Source organism: Neofelis nebulosa, chromosome 7, assembly GCF_028018385.1.
Source record: "Neofelis nebulosa isolate mNeoNeb1 chromosome 7, mNeoNeb1.pri, whole genome shotgun sequence".
Lineage (NCBI taxonomy): Eukaryota > Metazoa > Chordata > Mammalia > Carnivora > Felidae > Neofelis > Neofelis nebulosa.
This window is the reverse complement of record NC_080788.1, coordinates 110,724,083-110,740,525: the sequence shown is the minus strand read 5'-3', so window position 1 is coordinate 110,740,525 and position 16,443 is coordinate 110,724,083. Positions and strand designations below refer to the sequence as shown.

Genomic DNA, 16,443 nt, shown 5'->3' with positions numbered 1-16,443 from the left:
TGGCTAACAGCACTTCATTTATTACAGGACTAAATGCTCATTGTTGTTTGTAAAGAATGAATCCATAACCTCTGCAGGGTTATAGTTTATGCACAGTTGGTTTTCATTTACAGAGGCAGAAAGTCCTTGTCTTCTCTGTCAAGCTTTGACTTACAAAACTCCCGTTTTCTTTCAGTTTGGGGTGTGTGTGTGTGTGTGTGTGTGTGTTTAAGAAAACGTTTAACAACTAGATGGGAGGGAAGGGAAATAGAACTTGCAATGTGGAAGAAGGGAAACACATTTCAGAAATTCTAAACAAACAAACAAACAAAACCTAAACAACTGAGGGGGTGTCATGGAAAGTCCTAACAGAAAAGACCTACATCATATGCTTCTTTTTTATGTGCTTCCTCCAAGAGCAGAAGGGACTAGAAAGACTGGATTTTTCCAACAGAAGGAGTGTGAATGCAGAGATTCTTCTGCTGAAATTGGTGTCATTTGATATTGCAAAGAGGCACTCGGCTTATGCAATTGAAATAAAAAGTAAAGTGCCTACCTGGGTGTTTCCAGGGTAATTGTAAGCAAATAAGACTAATTAGGAGACTTTATAGTCTCTAATTAAAAGCTAGGAAAAAACTCACTCTGTGAAACAAGAATCCCAGGATGTTTGGAAGAGGCATATAGAAAGGGCACATCATTACTTTCCGGGGGCTTTTACTTCCCAAGACCGAAATTCCTGTTCTACAGAGCACATCATTTTGGAAGCAGGGGATAAACAGATCCAGAGCTGAGTATACACAGATCCATCCCCTAAATATACATTTGGGATAATGAGTGTAGGAAATAGGGAGAGGCAATATTTTAGTACCAGCTGTACTTGGAAAATGTCGTTTAAATAGAACTGGGAGCGTGCATGGGGTAAGCTGAGAAGCACTTTGGGTTGATGCAAGTGAAAAAATTGAGGCACTTTGCTTAACCTTTGGAGACTTTTAAACATTTGCTTTTTCATGCCCTGTGGCCAGGTCTTTCTTTTTGATCAGGTTATCATTGGGCATGGGAGTAAGTGTGAATTCAAGGGAGGAAACAGGTCTGCCATGGGGAAGGGAGGGAGCAGGAAAGTTCACTTTGCTGAATAAAGAATATTTTAAAAGATTTTTAAAAGGTCTGTATATTCCCCCCCAGTCAGTTTGATTGAAAAGCAGAGAAACTACTTTCTTAAACACAGTTCATTTGTAGCTTGCCACAATATAAATATGGAAAAAAAATAACGCTACCCAACAGCAAAAGCATTTCCAGGGTGAATCTTTGGCAAAAATGTGCACCCACAACAATTCAACCGGGTTCAGAAATCTTGGCTTTGTAAATTTCCAAAAGTTTAAACATTTTCTTGTTTTCTTCTTACAGTCAGGCAGGCATTCAGAGGTACATATTGGTTCTAATAGCTTTGGTAGAAACAGGCTGAATATGGAAATGCATATAAAATACATTGTCTTTAGGCTAACTTGGTATGGATTTGTAAGGCCTGAGTAAATTGGTATATTAGTAAATTTCTTAGAACAATACAAATAAATGCAAGACACAAAGGGGGAACAACAGATTCAGGAGGAAGGGTTAGTATGGTATTCCCGTGTTTTGTAGAAGACACCGGGTAAGGCCACTAATATAGGAACCAAGTTCCTTTTTTTTTTTTTTTTTTGGTGATGATTTTCCATCAGCATCACGTTCATGGGTGGGGGTGGGGGGGTTGCAAAATGCAACATGGTCTTTGCCTTTGTTTTCAGCATGGTCAGCAGCGGCACTGGCTGAAATCCGGGCTCCGCATTCTCCTATTTGGAGATTTGGATGCTTCTGGCTGGTAGAGAGGACGGGCAGGTGGCTGACGAGTGTGCTGCTGTGCTGCTGGAGGGCCGGGGGGGGGGGGGGGGTGTGTTCCTGGCGTGCAAGGGCAAGCCTTCGTGCTTGCGAAGGGACTTCCTCTCTGGTCGTGCCCTCCTTCGTGGTTTGAGCTTGGTCTCACCCTTGGATGCGGGTGGGGCAGGTCCCCAGCAGCCTCAGAGAACTGAACAGCAGCTGTGACACTCGCAGCAGCGTTTCTTCTTTTTCTTGGGGTGGAAAATGGTGAGGATTGCTTCATCAAAAACTGCTTTGAGACCTTTCTGAGTTAGGGCCGAGCACTCCAGGTAGCACTGCGCTCCGATCTTAAACACAAAAAGAGAGAAACGCGTGAGGGGGAAAGGAGAGAGAACAGCAGAGTGGTTTCAGCCCCCTGCCCTGCCAAGTGCTACCGCTCCTGGTCCCACAGATGGCCGGGGGTTGGGTTGGATTTTTTTTTTTTTTTTTCTCTTTTACATTTCCATTTGCATCGGCTATTCTAATTTTTGTATTTTTTACTTTCTGGTATTAGCAATAAATGGCCATGGATTGCCTTTGGTAAGCAGCAAGTTCTGAAAGTGATCCGTAACCACTCATCCTGAATGTAAGAATACGACAAATGTACAAATTGAGAGAGGATTCAAAGCCAGTGATATGGTTTAAATATACTTTGTGAACAACAGGGCTACATGATGTTGTTTTTAGCACCCTTTCGTATGCATGCAGAATGTGTAAATCTGGTACAAGTGAAATGTATCTCCTTCTGTATGTGAGAAGGCAGTGTCAGCTTGGTTGGTAAAGCACATAGGAAGAGTGGGGGATGAGGTTTGCTAGGTCATTCTCCAATAACACGCACTGCCGATGAGGTCTCTCTCAGCAAAGTAATATCCAATTGATATTATTATTATTTGGTTTTAACATACTCATTTTTAAAATTTTTATTTATTTTTGAGAGAGACAGAACACAAGCCGGGGAGGGCCAGACAGAGAGGGGAACACAGAATCCGAAGCAGGCTCCAGGCTCTGAGCTGTGAGCACAGAGTCTGACACGTGGCTCGAACCCACAAACCATGAGATCACGACCTAAGCTGAAGTCGGACGCTCAACCGACTGAGCCACCCAGGAGCCCCAGGTTTAACATACTTTATTTTTTTCAACATTTTTTTTTTTTTTTTTTTTTTTTTTAATTTTTGGGACAGAGAGAGACAGAGCGTGAACGGGGAGGGGCAGAGAGAGAGGGAGACACAGAATCGGAAACAGGCTCCAGGCTCCGAGCCATCAGCCCAGAGCCTGACGCGGGGCTCGAACTCACGGACCGCGAGATCGTGACCTGGCTGAAGTCGGACGCTTAACCGACTGCGCCACCCAGGCGCCCCTTAACATACTTTAAAGGCATACTTTAAGGAGCTGAGAAACCCAAAACATGTACAAATAAAAATCATAAAATACATTTACTGACAAAGACACCCTCCTAGTTGGTATACATTCTATGTGTATTTAAGTGATTAAATATTTTGTTCTTGCTTAGGGCTTTATTTCGAAGCTGTTGATGATTTCATACTGTGGTGTATTTGGCAATCACAAAATCTCTTTGAGAAATATAGAAATTCAGTCCAGAACTATAGCTTCTTATTTAAAAAATAGCAAGCCAGAGGGAGGCCTGCTTGGCTCAGTTGGTTAAATGTCCAACTCCTGATATCGGCTCAGGTCGTGATCTCCCCAGATGGGGCTCCGTGCTGAGTGCGGAGAACTGCTTGGGATTCTCTCTCTCCCTCTTCCTCTCTGCCCCTCTCCTGCCTGCTCTCTCTGTCTCTCAAAATAAATAAATAAACTTAAAAAAAAAAAGAGAAAAACTGAAGAATTAAAGAAGATGCGGGAGAGGATAGTCGGATGATGGTGAGCCCCTGGAAACCATAGCAGATACGTGACTAAATCAGGATAGCAAAGTTACATGCCTATTCCGGTAGCTTATGTTAATAAGGAAGGCAGGGCTGGTGCCAGACCATAGGGAGAGGTAAGGAATGCAGTGAGCTGTGAAGCACACACCCCCTCTAGAGCTGGCAGTCTTACTCAGTTTTAGACCACTGTTGCCACGGTTCACTCACTGGTGCCCATCTTTGTATTTTTCAAGATGAGATGGACTTTTGAAAAAAAATTCTTTTTAATCTTTATTTATTTTTGAGATAGAGAGACAGAGTGCGAGCAGGGGAAGGGCAGAGAGGGGAGGGAGACACAGAATCCGAAGCAGGCTCCAGGCTCTGAGCTGTCAGCACAGAGCCCGACGTGGGGCTTGAACCCACGAAAGTGAGTTTGTGACCTGAGTCGAAGTTGCATGCTTAACCGACGGAACCACCCAGGTGCCCCAAGATGAGTTGGACTTTTGGATTTTTAGTTAATAATTACCAACTTAAAAAAATGCTCTGTGGGCCAACCAAGGCAGGAATGTGGGATTTCTTTGTCAGCGACCAGTCATCTTGCAACTTGTGGAATAAAGGAATTTGTGGTTTAGCTTAGGATAGAGTGGGAACAGCCCCAGAAGGTAAAATGAACTGTTTAAGGGCACCCAGCCAGAAAGTGGAAGAACTGGACTAGAATCTGGGTCTCTTGGTGTGTGTTCTTTTCTTTGTTCCGCGATGACATTCCTTATCCCTCAACTCTGCAGGAAGTTGCTCAAGTCGACGATTAGCCCACATACATGAAAACCACGCATGAAGTAAAGTTTTTCTGGCTGTGTCCGGATATAATGCACTTTTCCCCCCCTATAAAGAATAGATACTGTATGAGCTAAAGGAAAATACCCAAAGAAAAGATGTTGGCTATTCAAAACCTATTTTGTGGGTTCATTTTAAGGTTTGCCCTTTGGATTAAAGAATGGCTTTTGGAATCATTAAAACCAGTTGGATGCAAAAGAGGGATGAAAAGTAGAGAACATTTTCTTAATAATGTCATGAAATATCTGTTACATTTTGGGATTGTGGCCAGTGCTTGATATGAACATGTGAAATGCACCTCACTCTAGTGAAGATGTCAACTGAATGGCTGCTTGCAACGTGCTAGTCCTTCTCTGTCATCCTGAAAAAATACGCAGAGCGTGCTGTGGGGCCGTTCTACCTGGAATACCTCCCTGCTAAGATCACGAGCCTCACTTGATCCTGGAAATCATGGGAGACCTGGGCTCAGCTCACACATGGGGTTCTGGGCCCTCTGATCCTGCAAGATGGGCAGGGGCATTCGATCCCCCTCCTTCACCTCCCAGAGTGCAGCTGACAGCATGGCAGGGCTTGTCTTTTGAAGGTGGAGGAAGAGCCCACACTTGTCTGTCCTAGTTCAGATATTTTGGAAGATAGTGAAACAGTAGATCAAGACATTATTGGGTAGCCGTGTTAATACAACATGGTTTTGGACTGATAGTCCCAGGAAAAGTAGCAAACAGGGTGTGATTTGGGAAGAATGTGTGGGAAACAGAACTCAAGTTAAGAGGTGAGTGTTTCGTGGGGCGCCTGGGTGGCTCAGTAGGTTAAGCATCCGACTCTTGGTTTCAGTTCAGGTCATGATCTCATAGTTTCGTGGGTTTGAGCCCCATGTCCAGTTCCGCGGTGGCAGCACGGAGTTTGCTTGGGATTCTCTCTCCTCTCTCTCTGCTCCTCCCCGGCTCATGGTGTCTCTCTCTCTCAAATAAATGAATAAACTTAAAGAAAAAAGAGGCGAGTATTTTGTTAACCATGTATCAGTGGTCTGAGGGTCAGAGAGAAGAATTCGCAGAAGAAGGTACAGCCATGTTAGAGAAATAGCTAAAAAGAAACCACCTCATTTATGACCTCAACAATGTGAAATGGAAAACTGTCCCAAAGAAGCATGACTTTCCTTACAGTTTCATCTACCCCTTGGAACAAAGTGACCTACACAGCCAAAGATTTAGAACAATCTGTAAGAACGCAGGATTTGTGGATCCTTGTTTAGATCCACATGTTATCTGTGACGTGCTTTGCCAAAACGATTTGTTTTCCAGAAAAAAAATAGAGATTGAGGAATGTAAACTGAGAGAACACTTTCCTAATAGCTTTATAATAGCTCAAATTTATCATCCCAAGGCTGGGAAATTTATCAGACGTGCACAGAACATACAAGAGTCCGACAAGAAGAAATTAAACAAACCAACAGACAAACAAAACCCACGGTGACCAATCAAGTGAAAGAAAACCAACTACTTCTTCCAGGTTGTCTTTGTGGAGGTGGGACATGTTACACAGTAAGAGAGAGCATACCCTGAAAGAGTAAAGACCATGAAGTCTTCCCGGCTGTAGACGCACCTGAGAGGCACACAAATTTAACAACAATTAGAGTTTCCTGAGCAAACCTCAGGTGTTACTGGGTCACTAAATCGTTGTAAGAACTTTGCAAGGTAGGTCTGTCACCTCGTTTGCAGTTCAGAAAAGTGATGCTAGAGACGATAAGTTACTTCCGTAAGGTCAGGCAACTAAAGAAGTGTCAGAGGTTTGAATCGGTCTGTCCCCTGAGCCAGAGTCTTAACACTCTGTGGGGATGACGCTAGCAAAAAAAAAAAAAAAAAAAAGAAATGTGTCCGAAAGAGTAAAACTAATGAACAAACAGAGACGTTGTTTTGGATGCAGTGAAGGTGATAAGAGAGGAAAGAAAGAAAAAGTAAGCCATTTCCCTCTAAATGGAGAGGGGAGCAAATACTAATGGAATATACACAGTAAGGTGGTATCTGAAGAACCAGCTAATAACAGAGAAGCTCTCTATTTCTTACTTAAGAATTAGGAGAGGTACAGGCAACACGAAAGCCAAGAAAAAAACAAAAGGAACCTAGTGACTTGTGAGAGAAATTTTATCGTAACAAGTTGCTGAAAGAGGCAAAATGTTTCTAGGCTGGATGGATTTGCAGCTGACTTTTTAAAAAGACTATAAGGCAGAGATTGCCAACTCAAGGGTGGATAGATAATGTAGTGCACTGCTTCAGTGAAGGTTAGTATGGAGGGGTGGGGATTGTGAAAAACTGAAGGATACATCCCTTGTCTGAAAGACTGTTTAAACGTTGCAGTTGATGAGGAAATGCTAGCCTTCTGTTGCCAGAGCTTTTGGGGTGTGTGTGTGTGTGTGTGTGTGTGTTTAAGAAGTCAGAAATGTGTATCTTTATGTAAAGTGTCCATTGTTCAGTGTTGCCCTCTAAATCACATTAAAAACACACATGTGTGGGAATGCAAGCTTGTGCAGCCACTCTGGAAAACAGTATGGAGGTTCCTCGAAAAACTAAAAATAGAACTACCCTATGACCCAGCAATTGCACTAGTAGGTATTTACCCAAGGGATACAGGTATGCTGTTTCTAAGGGGCACATACATCCCAATGTTTATAGCAGCACTATCGACAATAGCCAAAGTTTGGAAAGAGCTCAAATGTCCATCGATGGATGAATGGGTAAAGAAGATGGGGTATATATACACAATGGAGTATTACTCGGCAATCAAAAAGAATGAGATTTTGCCATTTGCAACTACGTGGATGGAACTGGAGGGTATTATGCTAAGCGAAATTAGTCAGAGAAAGACAAAAATCATATGACTTCACTCATAGGAGGACTTTAAGAGACAAAACAGATGAACATAAGGGAAGGGAAACAAAAATAATCTAAAAACAGGGAGGGGGACAAAACAGAAGAGACTCATAAATATGGAGAACAAACTGAGGGTTACGGGAGGGGTTGTGGGAGGCGGGATGGGCTAAATGGGTAAGGGGCATTAAGGAATCTGCTCCTGAAATCATTGTTGCACTAGATGCTAACTAATTTGGATATAAATTAAAGATAAAATAAAAAATAAAAAATAAAAAAAAATACACATGTGGACTGATCAAAGCATTTGTGGGTGACATTTGGTTCATCACTTGCCAATATAGTCCCTATGCTTTTTAAAAAAAGTTTATTTATTTATATTGAGAGAGAGAGAGACAGAGCGAGAGAGCGAGCATGGGAGGGACAGAGAGACAGGGAGAGAGAGAATCTCAAGCAGGCTCCATGCTTTCAGTACAGAGTCTAAGGTGGGGTTTGATCCCATGAACAGTGAGATGACCTGAGCTGAAATCAAGAGTTGGATGCTTAACTGACTGAGCCACCCAGGTGCCCCTGTACTCCCTATACGTTAAAGGACGCCTTTTGCAGGTACTAATTTCTCTATTTGGAAGTTTTTCCTCCCTCGTCCCTAAGTTTGTCCCCGTGATAAACTTGCCTTTATCCCTCATACTTGGCTCAGATGTCAATTGCTTCAAGAAATTGTCTCTGAGTCCTCCTTCCCTGAATGTGTCCATCACTCCCTGCTCTCTCTACCTCAGTACTAAAAGTATTCTTGGGGCGCCTGGGTGGCTCAGTCAGTTAAGCATCCGACTTCGGCTCAGGTCATGATCTCATGGTCCGTGAGTTCGAGCCCTGCGTCGGGCTCTGGGCTGACGGCTCAGAGCCTGGAGCCTGTTTCGGATTCTGTGTCTCCCTCTCTCTGTGACCCTCCCCTGTTCATGCTCTGTCTCTGTCTCAAAAATAAATAAACGTTAAAAAAAAAATTAAAAGTATTCATTCAGGTGATGTGCTGTTGTCTGCAGTCACCCTTTTCTTCTGGCCTAAGGGCCCCTTGAGGCAAGGAGCTGTCTCTCCTTCATTTCTGTGACCCAGAGCCCAGTCGTGGAGTGACTGATTTTCAAAGACCGTGAGAGAAGGAAGAAACGGCCAGCACACAAAACAAGGAGGGTAACAGTGACTTTTGCAGTCTGTAGGCAGGAATGCAAGACTCCAGTTGATTAAGACGACTGAACATTGGGGCACTTGGGTGGCTCGGTCGGTTAAGCTTCTGACTTCAGCTCAGGCCATGATCTCTCAGTTTGTGAGTTCAAGCCTCACATCGGGCTCTGTGCTGACAGCTTGGAGCCTGGAAACTGCTTCAGATTCTGGGTCTCCCTTTCTCTCTGACCCTCCCCAACTCACACTCTGTTTGTCTCTGTCTGTAAAGTACATAGACTTTTTTTTTTTTTTTTAATTTTTTTTTTTAATTTTTTTTTTTCAACATTTTTAATTTTTATTTTTGGGACAGAGAGAGACAGAGCATGAACGGGGAAGGGGCAGAGAGAGAGGGAGACACACAGAATCGGAAACAGGCTCCAGGCTCCGAGCCATCGGCCCAGAGCCTGACGCGGGGCTCGAACTCACGGACCGCGAGATCGTGACCTGGCTGAAGTCGGACGCTTAACCGACTGCGCCACCCAGGCGCCCCTTTTTTTTTTTTTTTTTTTTTTTTTTTTTAAAGATGACTAAACATTGATTCCAGGATTTCTACAGTGGTTTGGCTGCTTTAAAATTTTTTTTTAATGTTTATTTATTTATTTTTTATTTATTTTTAATGTTTATTTATTTTTGACAGAGAGAGAGAGACAAAGACAGAGACAGAGTATGAGCGGGGGAGGGGCAGAGAGAGAGGGAGACACAGGATCTGAAGCAGGCTCCAGGCTCAGCACAGAGCCTGACACGGGGCTCGAACTCACTGACCGCAAGATCATGACCTGAACCACAGTCGGGTGCTTAGCCGACTGAGCCATCCAGGCACCCCAGCAATTTTGCCACTTTAAACCCACTGGTGCATACATGTTACAAAGCCAGCAGGAAACGGGTACCAAGACAAAGAGTGAGGAAGGCGCGGGGTGAAGAAGATAGCAGAAGAAGTCGAAAAAGAGGCCAAAGGCTGGAAAAAGGGAAAATGGCAAAGCGTTTTGTCAAGAAATACCTTAGGAAGTCTGAACTTAGAAAATCATGGTCAGGTTGAATCAGATGGAATTGGGAAAGCGAATGCCCAGTGAATTATAATCTTAGAGCTCAAGTGCAGCGGGGTGGCTGGCGCATGTGAGGTGTTCAGTGCGTTATTGACAAGTGCGGCCAGTAGTAGTGTGGACATGCGCCCATGAGGAAGCTGGCTGGGGATGAACAAATGCAATAATGACAAGGAGAGGGAGGATAAAACAAGCAGAGGCGTAACGATGAATACTTATTACCATTGGATGCAAAAATATTTATGTAAATGTGGTAGACTTTTGACAAGTGTAAAGAATGGTAACTATGTATGGTATGAAAGTGGCCTTTGAAAATAAAACGCCCTTTGCGGCCAAAGAGAGATGACAGAAGAAAAATGCTCTGGAAATGGAAAGGTACTGACCCAAAGGAGTTGAATATGAAAGACCTGAACTTGCAAAGCACTTGAACTATGGGGAGAAGATGCACATTAAAGTACAGGGCTTCAGTGTATAGAAAAGAAGCCCCAAGACTCCAGGTTTCTTTACAGACTACAGGAGGGGGGCAGAGGAACATGTTGGTTAAAGCAGCGTCATACCCCAGCTCTGCTGCTTTCTAGCGGTGTGACCTCAGCCTCTCTGAGCCTCAGTTTCCTCTAGGAAAGTGGAAATAATAATAGACACACCTCGGGGGGTTGCTGTGAGAATTAATTAAGACATGGCATGTGAAGCGCTTGGCAGAAAGCCTGGCACACTGCAAACGCTCCGTAAATGCTAGCTGTTATTATAAACTACTTGACAGGAAAGTCAGGGAGCAGAGAGACTTAAAGCATCTCTATAATTACATGAATTGTGATGAAACAAGTTAAACTCTTGCTTGGATTTCTTCTAAATTGGGTTTCATAAGCTAAACACGATTCTCTCCGTATCCGAGAGCAGTTGCTAGGAGAAACTGGCAAAAGGCAATAAAGTGGTGAACTCAGCCATTGTTCCTAAAATAAGTACGAGACGAGATGGGAGGCTTTGGACTGACTTCTTTTCAGAGGGAAAAACAATTTCCTAAATGAGAAGTCAGGCTAGGACACTGACAACATGATGGTGGAGATAGGACGGAAGCAGGGGAAGCGGAAACCAAGTTCATGCAGAAAGCTGGTGCGGAGCCTCTGGGACCTGCTCGTGAAAAACGGATAGCTGGGAATCACATACGATTGCTTTCGTGGCTTGATGTTTATGTACCTTTAGTGAGAGAAGTGAAGCTGAATGTTTGAGGAATAGGTAGAAGAACCTCCAGACATGTACCCATTTTACAGAAGGCAAGATAAATGGTTGGAGGAGACAGTTTACATCATGGTCGGGTACACAGCGGTGACATCCACAGATCTGGATTAGAGTTGCTTGTGTCATTATCAGCTGTGTGAATCCAACATTTTCATCTCCCTAAGACTCTGTTTCCTTGCCTGTACGATGAGACAAACACTATCTGCTTCAGCGCGTTACCATGAGGCTGAAATGAGACAGAGCGCCTGTAAAGGGCTTAGTATCCCAAGAACTCAATGAATGGCTCATACTAGTAGTTGTAAAATGACATTCACAGAAGTAGGAAGTGTTGTCTCAAGTACTTGTGAAATATCCTCATGTATTGTGTCCATATAAACATAATTCTACTTAGTTCATTTCTATTCGAGTGTATCCCTTACTTTTGGTGCCTATAAGAAAATTTCCAGAAGAGAAACACACACATTTTTATTTATGAAGAATTTGTACATAATATTTTTCTTGGCCAGTTTAAAAGGGTGACTCCTATTCTGCCCAGGGCACGCAGTTTTGCAGGGTTAGTTACTTTAGGAAGTAAAAGAGGGGCGCCTGGGTGGCTCAGTCGGGTAAGAGTCTGACTTTGGCTCAGGTCATGATCTCACAGTTTGTGAATCGAGCCTGATGCTGGGCTCTGGGCTCACAGTGTGGAGCCTGCTTTGGATTCTTGCCGTCTCCTCTCTCTCTATCCCTCCCCTGCTTGCACTTTTGCTCTCTCTCAGAAACAAATAAAAGAAACAAACAAAAAATAATACTGGTTTTAAAAAAAAGAAAGTAGAAGCAATTTCTGAAACTTCTAGTCTGGGTCTATGGGTTTGTGACTCTATCAATGAGGAAGTGACTCAGGTTATGGAAATACGATTTAAAAGCCTCCTCTTGCATAAAACACCTCCTCTAGTGTCCATTTTAGTGTCTGTTTTTGCACACATCTTGGTGGTCACTGGGAGACAAAGATTTGGTCTAAAAAATTCCCCATCAAAATCACCATTCGTGTTAAGCTCTCAAGAATGCAGAAAGGTCTGTGATGACAGTTTCAGCTGTGAGTTAGTTGCTATTATCTGTCCTTAGCCACTTGGATTCTCCAACTAGTTATCTTCTTTCTGGTCCACGTGAGTGCTCTAGATGCTGTTTGTGAGATAATCCAGCCGCTCTAAGTGGCTATTCATTATATGGTGAAAAATATTCAACAAATATAACCCTGCCAGATGCTAATCTAAGTTTTCCCCAAGAAAATCACTAAATACCTTTTATGGGGTCGTTTAAATAAATTACATTGATAATAAGTAGTGAGATGAGTCCCTTTATTCACACTAAATACAGAACTGGATATTCTAAATGTTGCTAAATCAAATGACAAGTGCTTCAGGAGTTGAAATTCACCAAGTTTTTTCCTAAAAGAAAAACAGACAATGGTGGCTGGGAAGACGCCAACCAAATGGTCCCTTCCAGTGTCACTAGAACAGAGGGGACAGTATGAAGCAGACAGAGGATCCTTGAACACACTGCACTTTAAAGCAAAAGTCCACGTAGCTCACTCATTCCAAACCATGCACCAAATTCTTCCGTCAGCATATATTTCAAATTAAATCCAAATCTGACTGTACCGCTTTCGCAAGCTTCACACCGTGCTCGTAAGTGAGAGGTTTCTCTTTCATATACAGCAAACGGGCCAAGGTTTTGGGGTCATCGCGGAGATCAATCTGGCAAAACAAACAAACAAACAAACAAACAAACAAAAACAAAAAAAACCACCCACGTGTGATAAGCTTACTTATTTTTTCAGGCTAAGTAGATATTTTGAACCGTGATATGGTAGAGATTCTCCCCACCACCACTTTACATCTATGAAGTTGCCGACTGACTTTTCTTTAAGGAGGTGCATACATACACATGCCCATATTACATCGAAAAAATAAAGGGATGTCTTTGTAAATGTCAACATCAGGTTTTCCATGTGCTTTCTTCTCCAAAAGCAATTCCCTCGGGGGCTAGACTCACTCTAATAATTCTGTGGCTGTTTCAGGCGTTTTTGAAATTTCCTACTTATTTTTAGATCCCACTTACAGGATATTACAATGATGGATCAGTCTTATTACCTTGCAGTGATGCCTCATTTGATCCCAAATTATATTACTCATTTCTTAATAGTCTATTTCCTGGCTCTGAATACATCTTTGTCTTCACCCTCATGGGGATAAAGATTTGTCTCCTATGAGGATATTTTAAGGAATGTTGATGCAGACTTGGAAGGCATATCCTAAAGAGGAATTTCCAAAGGTCTACCTAAGGAATGAGCATTAATCTTTTCAAAGGTAGAACTACTTTGAAAATAGCCTGTATGTTGGGATTAGTTTTCATAATTTAATTAAATATTTTAGTTGCTTTACAATCTCACTGTGTTGGGGTGTTGGGTGGCTCGGTTGGCTAAGCATGTGACTTTGGCTCAGGTTGTGATCTCACGGTTTCTGAGTTCGAGCCCCACCTTGGGCTCTGCACTGACAGTGTGGAACCTGCTTGGGATTCTCTCTCTGCTCCTCCCCCACTCCCTCTCTGTCTCTCTCTCTCAAAATAAATAAACAAACTTAAAAAGATCTCAATGTGTATGTGAACCTATGCACACATGAACGGGTGTAAATGTGACTTTTAAAGAAAAACCGAAATATTTATACATTAGAGTACCATTTATAAGCACATTGCTCTGCTTTAGCGATCTGTGGGTTTTTTCTTTTTGGTCTATTTATTTATTTTAAAAAAAATTTTTTTAATTTATTTTGAGAGAGAGTACATGCTCGTGGGGAAGGGGTAGAGAGGGGCAGAGAGAGAGAGAATCCCCATCAGGCTCCGTGCTGTCAGCACAGAGCCCAGTGTGGGTCTCGATCTGACCATGACCTGAGCCAAAACCAAGAGTTGGATGCCAAACCGACTGAGCCACCCTCGTGCCCCTCTTTTTTGGTCTTGATTGTCCAATGTAGTGCCACCAATTACAAAAGAGGCGCAAATCGCACAGAGAGGTTTATGTCCTGTCACATATTTTGGCAGCAGGGATCTGGGCTCTGTCAATATGGTCAAACATTATCATCTGGAATTAGGGTAAAAGCCTGCTTTTAAACAATTCTCTTTCAGAGTAGGAGCATTAACTATACTCTGATTTTTGGATGTGTTAATCTTCTGTCCATTTCTTCTCTAGGAAATGCTTTTACTATTTTTAAAAATTTCTCTTTTCAGTCAGAATATAAAAGGAGAAATAGAAAACAGGAACATATGAAACAGATAATAATAAAACCCTTCCATATTATTACATTTCTGTGTCTTTGGATAGTAATTTAGCAAAGAACAAAATCCTTTCAAAATTATAAGAAGTAGGAACAATCTTGAACACATTTGTACAATTGGCTTACTGTTGGTAATTCAAATTATAGAACTTTATTAGCTTTCAAAACATTTTAAGGCCCTTTACAGCCACAGGTTTGTTTATCTAATACATCTGTTTTTAACTTCTTTCCTAAGATCCAAAAGACCAAGAGGTTTAAAGGGAACAGAGAAGAGTGAATTTCTGTCTTTCTCCAGTGGTGTTATGGAGCTCCTGGAGTAATGTGCCCATTTGGACTTTTGGGGTCACTTTCACATCCATACCTATTCTGTGACTTTCAAACAATTGTAGATTTCAGATATAAAAAAAAAAAAAAGACTAGGTAATTAGCGCGATCGACGTCTGCACCTCGTTCCTCTGGCTCAGGACTGGAGAAGGGTGTCTACTTCAAAAAGTACTTTGTTACTTAAAAATAAAGAGCAGAGGGATTAATTTTTAAAGATCACAGCAAAACCTCCTTTTCGTGTAAATAGCTCTATTGTTCTTTCGACCACGAGCTAAATAGTCATGCAGATCTTAGGCACGGCTACTTATGGGGTTGATACATGAGACACACTCTTCCCTAGTGTTGGTGAAATAGGCTGTTCAAGAGAAGCCTGGTCTTTCCTTTTTTGCTGCCCTCCTACCCTGCCCACCACACCTTGCCATCACCCGCCTCTAACCTGGGTCCCTATGAGGACGTAAGGCACGTGAGGCATGCAGTCCTTCAGCTCCGGGACCCATTCCTCCTGGACGTTGTGGTAAGAGGCAGGATTTACGACAGAGAAGCAGATCAAAAACACATCTGTGTTGGGGTAGGAGAGCGGCCTCAGCTGGTTGTAGTCCTCCTGCAGGTAGAGCAAAGAGTTTGTACAGACTCGGGAAGGCGGGCCCTACGTGCTTGAATGTTCAGGGCAAGATTCCACCACAGCTCCCCGTGACCTGCTCCTGCTCCCGCCCTGGGATCTGGTGGTTCCCTATAGGCATTGCTAGAAATAAAGGAGCCATCAGTCAGAAAAACACCTTTTGCTGTGTATAGAGATTGTAAATCTCTATACACTCCCCCCCCCGCCCAAGTTTTAAAATTAAAATTTATTTATTTATTTTGTGAGAGAGAGAATGCACACGCTCATGTGCGTGTGCACCAGCGGGGAATGAGAGAAGGATAGAGAGAGAGAAGGAGAGAAGAGCGAGAAGGAGAGAGAGAATCCCAAGCAGGCTCCATGCTGTCAGGACAGAGCCTGACACAGGCTCAAACTCACAAACTGTGAGATCATGACCTGAGCCAAATCAAGAGTTAGATGCTTAACTGACTGAGCCACTCAGGTGCCCCGTAAATATCTTCCATTTAGGAAAAACTTAGGAAGCAATTTTTTAAGGAGCTTTAGTGAGATAATTTACATACTATAAAGTTCACCCATTTAATGTGTATAATTCAATAGGGATTATTACAGTTCCCCGTTGCCTTGTGCTGTATTGAATGGAGTTGTGTTGTATTGAATGTGGATTTAAATTAGTGCACAATCGGCTAAGGCACAGCAGTTCTCTTCTTACACAATTTTTAAAAATTCCATGCAAATTTAATTTAGAATAAGCTAGCTGTAAATGTAAAGCAAAGAGCTGCTGCCAAATCAGACGGCACAATTTTGTAGAAATATATTGGGTGAGGGTTGAGAGTTCAGAATTCGGGGTTTCCTGTGAAGTCTACCTAGAGGCCATAGCATGGCCTAAATAATAAAATACCAGATTGATTCTTCTTTCCCCAGGTTTCAAACCAGAATATGTTCTGGTTGGACAGTTCTGGCTTACGTAGGTTGTTTATGTATATGCTGTCAGAGCAGAAGAAGATAAAGACAAAGTAAAACATTGGAACATCTCACCTTTGGGAAAGTATCAGCAAGTAACTTTCACCGTATGTGAAATGTTCTAGGAGGTTCCGAGGTAAATCCTCTATTTCAATATAACGTTTATATTTTCGTAGAATTTAGTAACACATAAGCCAAAAGTAATTTTATGTGTGTGTATACTTGATATTACATAAGTATACACTATGTATACATACATATCTGCACACACCACAATATGACATACTTGTCATACACACCATGGATCGTTCATATATATATGCACACTACGTACATACATAG

At 42.5% G+C, this 16,443-nt stretch overlaps 1 protein-coding gene across 1 annotated transcript in view; it reads right to left on the bottom strand.

Annotated features, from left to right (window-relative positions):
- Positions 1-16,443, bottom strand: part of RHOJ (ras homolog family member J) — an 86,211-nt gene continuing 69,768 nt past the window's right edge. Inside the window, exons 3-5 of the mRNA XM_058739266.1 lie at positions 14,980-15,144; positions 12,552-12,647; positions 1-2,177 (exon numbers count right to left, since the gene is read on the bottom strand). Coding sequence (XP_058595249.1) covers positions 2,031-2,177; positions 12,552-12,647; positions 14,980-15,144 — 408 coding nt within the window. The 3' untranslated portion in view covers positions 1-2,030. The remainder of the gene's footprint in view (positions 2,178-12,551; positions 12,648-14,979; positions 15,145-16,443) is intronic.